This window comes from Leptidea sinapis, chromosome 1 (assembly GCF_905404315.1).
Source record: "Leptidea sinapis chromosome 1, ilLepSina1.1, whole genome shotgun sequence".
Classification (NCBI taxonomy): domain Eukaryota; kingdom Metazoa; phylum Arthropoda; class Insecta; order Lepidoptera; family Pieridae; genus Leptidea; species Leptidea sinapis.
Genome location: NC_066265.1, coordinates 29,243,276 through 29,251,388, shown reverse-complemented (window position 1 = coordinate 29,251,388; position 8,113 = coordinate 29,243,276). Strand labels below are relative to the sequence as shown.

At 40.6% G+C, this 8,113-nt stretch overlaps 1 protein-coding gene and 1 long non-coding RNA gene across 2 annotated transcripts in view; one reads left to right on the top strand and one right to left on the bottom strand.

Moving 5' to 3' along the window:
- Nucleotides 1-150: 150 nt before the first annotated feature.
- On the bottom strand, nt 151-8,104 carry LOC126965729 (serine-aspartate repeat-containing protein F-like). Its single transcript, XM_050809489.1, has 6 exons — nt 7,320-8,104; nt 6,015-6,285; nt 5,079-5,325; nt 4,329-4,563; nt 2,957-3,125; nt 151-2,205 (listed from the first exon to the last, which is right to left on the bottom strand). Exons 1-6 carry the CDS (start codon nt 7,435-7,437, stop codon nt 2,172-2,174), a joined length of 1,074 nt encoding a protein of 357 aa, XP_050665446.1. The 5' UTR covers nt 7,438-8,104; the 3' UTR covers nt 151-2,171.
- LOC126965849 (uncharacterized) overlaps nt 2,684-8,113 on the top strand; it is a 31,629-nt gene continuing 26,199 nt past the window's right edge. The window contains exon 1 of the long non-coding RNA XR_007729616.1: nt 2,684-2,832. This is a non-coding gene — a long non-coding RNA (uncharacterized LOC126965849). The remainder of the gene's footprint in view (nt 2,833-8,113) is intronic.

The window sequence follows — 8,113 nt, the reverse complement described above, 5'->3', positions numbered from 1 at the left end:
TACAAATTCGACCATAATATTACACCATCCACATAGCGAAGATGTCACTGCAGTAGGTATGTGTGTGTCACTGTCACATCTATCACCTACATCAGAGGTTTGCTGGAATGTTAGAGTCGCACAGTTGCTGTAAGGTAATAAAAGGAACAATAATTTTTAGAAACTCATTTATTTCGAACTTTCCAATTTATTTATTTATAATATAACTATTGAAAATTAAACAGTGTCATAACAACCAACACGCTCATTACACAAATAACCGTATTTACAAGTACAAACCCCCCATGTGATACGTGGGTACAGTACAAAGCCCCGTGTGATACGTGGGTAAAACCCCGTGTAATACGTGGGTACAGTACAAAACCCCGTGTGATACGTGGGTAAAACCCCGTGTAATACGTGGGTATAGTACAAATTCCCCGTGTCAGGATACGCGGGTACAGTACAAACAACCCGTGGAATACGTGGGTACAGTATAAACCCCCCTGTGATACGTGGGTACAGTACAAACACTCCGTGGAATACGTGGGTACAGTATAAACCCCCCGTGTGATACGTGGGTACAGTACAAAATCCCGTGTGATACGTGGGTACAGTATAAACCCCCCGTGTGAGACGTGGATACAGTACAAAATCCCGTGTGATACGTTGGTACAGTACAAAATCCCGTGTGATACGTGGGTACTGTACAAAACCCCGTGTGATACGTGGGTACATGTTAACGCGCGCGACTTTTAACGTTTTGTTAATAATTAATGAGCAATCTTATTATTTCCATCTGTTCCTATATATTCATTATTTGTATGGCGTCCGTGTGTATATTGGACACAGACATTCGAGTGGCCAGTTCAGGAATATGTAACTATTGATAAATATAAATAATTAAGAATTTTATAAACGCAATCAGTGTTTTACTCTCCTTTCAAGAGTTTAGAGCAATAACTCGAATGTTCATTTACCACTTATTTAGTGCCAACATATTTCATCCAATGCATGAGTAAAGATATGACTGATACCGTCGAAATAAAATTAAAAAAAAAATCTGTTAACCTTTTAATTTTGATATTTTTTCATTATGTATCTACACTGAAACATTATATTTTGTAATTACATGTCAAAGTCGCAGTATTATTGATATATGAACTTCGAATGCGGCCAATTACCTTCATCATTAAATTAGATTCACAAAAAAACACATGTAGGTAAGTAAACATAAATTATTATTAATTTTGTTGGATCGACAAATGTGAAGATATAAAAACAAACAAATTTTACAATAAAACTAATATGTATATGTAAACTAATATGTTAACAGTACTTAAAACTAAACCAAGGCAATAGAAGTAACAGCTGCAGGTGGTTACTATTATTACTGCACAAAAAGGCGACATGCAGCGCCCTCTAGGGTTGCCTATACCGAGTTGTTTGGCGTAAATTTAGGGACGAAATTCAATAGTCCATTTTTATAGTAATCCATTAGATATAAAAGCGAAAGTTGTATATCCTAATTTTAATGCAGATAAAATATTGAACTAACATTTGCAAGTTCTCTATTTTACTTTCGTACTTTATGTTTGGACTACTGTTTGGGTTAACGTATTATAAACAAAAAACAATTGTAATAATCGACGCGACGTCACAATATACACTTGTAATAGTGTGATCGCTCAAACGGTTTGAAATATTAAGAGGCGAGCTTCAGACTAGATCATTATTCCAAACGTTTTGAGTTACTAAGATATAATTACAAAGCAAAAATATTGCATTGCAGTGTTGGACTGCCACTCAACTGAAGGAACAGTCGAGTGAAATGTCTCTACTCAGGGATATTTTATTAAATTGTGTAGTGCTGCTTTTAAGTGTAGTGTTCCACAGACTAGACTAGTACACAAAAAACCGTTCATTATTCCATAAGTTTATATTGTACATAAATATTAATTTCAAGAAGAATTTTACCTTATTTTAAAGTATATTACGCATTCACAAAATAACATTGCGACAGGTAATTGTTCCAAACAAAATTTATCCCGTGTCCAAGCAGACCAAAGGAAGCCGCACCAACTTTCACTTGACTCGTTCGTTTTGAAGCCGAACTGGATTCAAGTTATTCTTGTGTCCCTAAGTAAAGCTATTCCGGGCGCAGCGGTGCACAGGTATCCATCACACTACTCTTAGAACGAGTAGCAGCGACCCAGGTTCACATAACTATAAATAATTCCGATATTAATATATTTAAGTACAATAGTTATTCAGTTTGTAACTGTAAAGGTTATATGGTGTAAAAAATTCTTCAAGCACTAACTTCAACATCTCACCACAATCTCTTGCAACACTTTTCTACACAGTACTTTTATGGAATTTTTTTCCACATACAACCATGGTTGAAGCGACATGGGTGGCTTAAAAAAGGTCACACTTCCACCTATTAATGATCTCTGGCAACACTTTTCTACACAGTACTTTTATACAACTTTTATCCACATTCAACCATGGTGGACACGACATAGGTAGCTTAAAAATTAGCCACCTATTATAAAGTACTGGGCCTTAGGATTTTTAGCGTACGGGTCACCTGTTGTTAAGTGATCACCGCCGCCCACAATCTTTTGCAACACCAGAGGAATCACAGGAGCGTTGCCGGCCTTTCAGGAAGGTGGACGCGCTTTTCTTGAAGGTACCCATGTCGTATCGTCCCGGAAACACCGCACAAGGAAGTTCATTCCACAGCTTTGTAGCACGTGGAAGAAAGCTCCTTGAAAACCGCACTGTGGAGGACCGCCACACATCCAGATGGTGGGGATGATATCCTAACTTGTGGCGTGTCGTGCGAAGGTGGAATTCCTTAGGGATCCCATCGTAGTGAATTATTTACTATAAATTAGATACTTCGTTTTACTTCGTGTTACGCGAATGACACAAGAGGCGGTGCTGGTGATACAAAATGTGACGGACGTACTTCCTGAGCGGCGGCGGCAGAGGCAGCTCCCTCGTGGCCCGCCTCATGAGTCGACACAGCCGCAGGCGCCGCGCCCGCGAGTCCTCCACGCCGGCCTGCAGCGCCCTCTGCCGCTCTTGCCGGTGACTGAACAACCGCGACGTGGAGATGCTCGAGCGTCGCCGACCCTCTGCAGACAGACAACACATCCCTGAAATACCTGAGCAGATAAATCATATAAGGCATTATTATCAAAATCGATTCCTTTCTGATGAAATGACATCAAAGTATCTAGTATATCAATACTAGATACTACTGCCGCTTCGGAAACAAATGGCGCTCTGAGAGAGAAGCGGCGGCGCAAGAAACTCCAAATACAATACCAAGAAATGAAATATTCAATATTGTACTGTCATTGTTATTGCTATAAAATAATCATAATCTAGTCCCTGGCTGTCGGATCACTTAGACATTCAGCTACTCCACGTAGTAGGATTTATAACAGATACATTTTTTAATAAAACATTAAAATTTATTCATAGATAATGCCTGAACAGTGGCTGGGACTTTATTATAAAATTGTATACATTTTCCCTTAAAAGCTATTATGTATCTTATGAAGCCTACTAGAATTAGTTAAAGCAATCCCTTATTTCTAGTGTTATAATAATGAAAATCACTATTAAGAGCAAAAAGATGACGATTTTTGTGAACGTATATTAAATTTTTATAACTGACAATAAACACATATTTTTAATATTATGACTATTCATATTTAAAACGAACTGTTGACTTTTATTGTAGCTGTGTTGTGTCTGCGTTGGGTTTTGATATAATAGTCACTCACATTCAAATATCATTGTTACCATACACATGTTGTGTACATGAATGCACTGACCTCTACTATATACCACTGGACTGGCGGCTGTCAAAGTACTTTTGTGCCTATTTGATATTCGCCATTTTGGCACTATTGGCCATAGCGAGAGTCTACGGTACTAATACTAGTGATAACAACCTCAGCAAACATCGATAGATAATGGGAAACTATTAACAAAAAAAATTGTGTACTTTATAATGTTGAATCTTGAAGTATAAATAACACGAAAAACGAACGAAATTAATTCAAAATGCAAAAATACTTCAGAGTATTATACGTTCCTTCGCAGCCATTTGTATCATACGTCAAAATTAGTTCTCTGGACGCTCACGAGTGGCGCTTCAAATAGGCACAAAAAATTGCTGTCAAACATATGGAACAGCCTGTCCAGTGTATTTATACAGGTTAGTGACATGAATGTGAAATAAAAATATCTGACAATAATCACCCGCACTCTGGCACGCATCACCACCCGCTAGTGAACGGCCCTCGCCTCAGTCTTTTCCACCCTACCTGTAGTTTCCGATGGTGGTTCATCATCTTCACTCTGCGACTGCGTGTCTGCGGGGGGCGGGTCCCCCAGCCCGCTGTCCAGTTTCTGTCGCTTGGCCCGGCTGCCGCCCCGGCCGCCTCGCTCGTCAGTCGGCGACACGTTCTCCACCTGCATCACGTCGCAGTCCTCGCCTCTGTCGTTCGGTATGAAGATCTCGTATTCAGCCTGCCTCTGCGGTCTCAGTATGCGATCACCCTAGTATAAATCCATGTATATTATTTGTTCAGCAAAATAAATCTAATAATTATTTTATTGCTGCTAAACAAAACTCAGCAATGCCTGCTGGTCTCTCTGCCTAATAATTGATGAAATTATAAAATCAGCACCAAAAGTCAGAATTGTTTTTTTAAGGACCGACCGAAGGTTCGGTTTCGGGTAGTTTCAGCCACAGTTTCGGTTTCGGCCAATAATTGGCCGAACCATCTGCCCCGCCTAAACTAGGTGTTCGTGAATTTCCGCGTAATCATTGAGTGAACGTAATGATTAATTATTAGGTTATGTGGGTTTTAATAACACTATTATTGATAATACTCCTAATGAAATAGAAAAGACAGCTGGATCTGCTGAAGATAAAAAAAATGTTTTCAAAGAAAGGCCTGGTTTACATGTAGAATAAATAAATCTGGGTTTCTCAAGATTTTTGAAATCTTTTTACAGTAGCATGCTAGAACTTAAGATTATAAAGCCCCACATCAATAATTAATACATACGCCATCATCATCAGAATCATCAACATCTTCGTCGGCCTCATCATCACCATCACTATCATGCTTTATATCAGTCTTGCTGTTCTTCGATGTGGATGGTTTCTCATCTTGTTCCACTTCACTCCTGCTGGCAGTAGTATCTGTTGACACCTTGACGCTTCTGGTCGTCTCCCTGTCATCTTTGGTCCCTAAGTCCGGATCGTGCGCTCGAAAAGCGCTCTTCAAATGTTCATATTCAGTGTCTGAATGTCTAAGAGAAAAATCCAAAGTAAGATTAATTTTATAATACTATGTTATGGTTACAATTCTGATTAGCTGTATCTCATAGCTACCAATAAGATTCTCATAAAATATGTAACACGGTTTCATCTATATTGTTACAGAATCTTATGACTCGTGAGAGTGGGAGGGTTCTTTGCACAGAACACCAGCTGGGTACCACAGCGGCACCTTTTGCTGTGAAGCTGTTATGTTGCATGTAAACATTGTATTTCGGTTTGAAGAACCCGCCTATTGGGACAACATCCTGTTTCTCAGAGTGCCGCTTGCAATTACAATACAACTGATCAAGAATCCTGCAGGGCGTGTCAAGTGCTTTCAGATGATCTTCTTGCTAGTCACGTCATTTTTTCTCACAAAAAAAGAGTCTGCAGCGCCTTTTCAGATTCCTTTAGGATCCGTAACCTTTCCCTACATAAGCTTTACTAACATGCCTTTAGTTATCCCCTCTGCCTTTTTATTAAATGCTTTAATTTTGGTTTTGAAGAGGATAACTCGGAGGGCTGGTCCAGTGTTATTGCATTCAAGTGAACACACCCTTTGTTAAGGTTCTGTTTGACAAGACTCCTTCAGACACTGTAAAAGGGGGCTAAATTGAGTGCTTTTAGCACCAAAGTTAGTTTATGTACAACACCAAACAAATGAAGTCAACATACACACCTCTGCGGTTTCTTAGTGCTGGTGTCGGTGTCCAGGTCGTCGTCGTCTGCGTCGCGGTCGGTGTCGGAGTCCACGGAGCTCTCGTCGGCGGCCTCGTCGCCGTGATGGCTGGTGCCGCTGTCGTCATCCGACACGGGCCGCCCGCGGCGACGACCGAAGCGTAGGGCTCCGGCGACGCGGTTGTGGCCCATGCTGATCACGAGGCTGAGGAGAGCGTTCATCTCATTGGCGCCGTCTTCATTTGCCAGGTCGTGGAGAACGTCGAGGTTTTCTGGAAATTATTTTGAAGAAGTACTGGTTGACGTCTTATATTGACCACAGTACAAAACAACAGCGTCCATTTGTATCGATCATCTATATATTAGATCACATAGTTTCATTCCACTTTAAGCAAAGAGAAGATTGAGTTTATTATAGTTTAAGTAAATAAAGATGAATGAATATATTTATTTATTTTTGACCACTTCAAATATCTCTTTCAATCATCTGCGTAACACAAATGAACAGATTTTTTGATACATTTAGATAAATATAGTAAGAGGAAATGGACCAAGATGAGATCCATGCGACATTACACAAGTGAGGTACAACACACTCTTTTAATGCCATTGTTTGGCTTTTATTGGGTAAGTAAGACTAACCCCAGCGAAGTAGACCACAGTTTATAACGACTTCATACAATTTAAAAGCGATTTGTATTCACAGTGTCTACCCGATACCCCCCTACCGTATTATACGGCCTGTATATTATATCTATAAGGTGTGCAGTGTTTTCCACTCCAGACAAAGGATCGGTCCTGCGCTGCCCTCATCCAACGTACTCCGGCAATCTTGATCCAGATTGTCGGTCCATGTTGTGGGGGGGGCCTACCAACACCACGCCTTTCAGTTCGTGGTCGCCATTTGAAAACTTGACTGTCCCTGTCCCGTTCCATGTACGACGAGTTATGTGCCCTGCCGAACTCCGTAACTCCGAGCATCGTCCTCTCAACGACAATGAGCTTCCTCATAAGGCCCATAGTTAGCGACCACGTCTGCGTTCCGTATGTCATCACTGGAAACAAGCACTGGTTAAAGAAACCTTCGTCTTCAGACACAGAGTTGGATTCGACGAGTGACCTCTTTCCCGAAATTGGACCTGCCCAACTAGATTAATTGTCCAAGGTAGACGTCCTCGTCGACAATTTAGAAAGGCGAAAGACAGTTCCCAACTGTTACGGGTGTGGGTGCGACATGGACATTAGACATGATCTTCGTCTTGTAGTTATTTAATAGGGATTAAAGTGTGTCAGGCGGGATACTCACGGAACTCGTTCCCGGGTTCGATGGGGATGCAGATACGGCGCGGACAAGACACTCGTGGAGGGCGGCGCCACGGCTTCTCCCTGAGCTCGGGGTTGCGGCTGATGACAGCAGCCCGCATGCTCGTACGCACCGTGGACCGCGCCAGCTGCTGCAGCCGAGGAGGTGCCAGCGACTCTGAGGGGCATCATACATCACGACCGATAGCTACTGCCATACTCAAGGAATGTTTAAAACAAGTGCTCTTAAACGTCCTTAGTATGTCGCCAAACCTCACAATTAAAATATATTTTTAATAAACAGAAAACAGTGATATATTTGGCTACAAATTATATATTATGTGATTTTGGCGATAAGCTTTTTAATTGTTGTTCAAAATTAAATGATATAACAACTGATGAATGTAGTATTATTTCGATTTTTATTGAAGTAGGCGTAGAAATCCATAAATATCCAAAGTTATATCGATATCCAGAGTATGGCGAGTCGACATCTCCTGAGGATGCCTTGTGTAGAGGCGAAATTGTTGAAAAACGAGTATTGACGGAATTAACACTAAAAAAGGCTCAAAACATTTGGATAATTATTTCAATTGTTAAAATCAATAAATATATTTTTACCTCTAACAATCCAGCACTGAGGCTGACGTCTGGATAGCGTCCTAGACTTTGCTCAGAAATTAGGGTGAGCTTAAGCTAAGATAGCCCAATGCTAGATCACCGATGTCCCCAAATTAACTATATATTTTAGCACTCTATTAACTTTGAATTGAAAATGTTACAAACGAATGCAACCGC

Coding starts and splice junctions, on each gene's coding strand:
- LOC126965729 (XM_050809489.1), bottom strand. CDS start 7,437: ATGCGGGCTGCTGTCATCAGCCGCAACCCCGAGCTCAGGGAGAAGCCG. Junction 4,564..5,078: donor ATGATTCTGATGATGATGGC/GTATGTATTAAT, acceptor GATTTATACTAG/GGTGATCGCATACTGAGACC. Junction 2,206..2,956: donor CTGCCGCCGCCGCTCAGGAA/GTACGTCCGTCA, acceptor AATTATTTATAG/TTATGTGAACCTGGGTCGCT.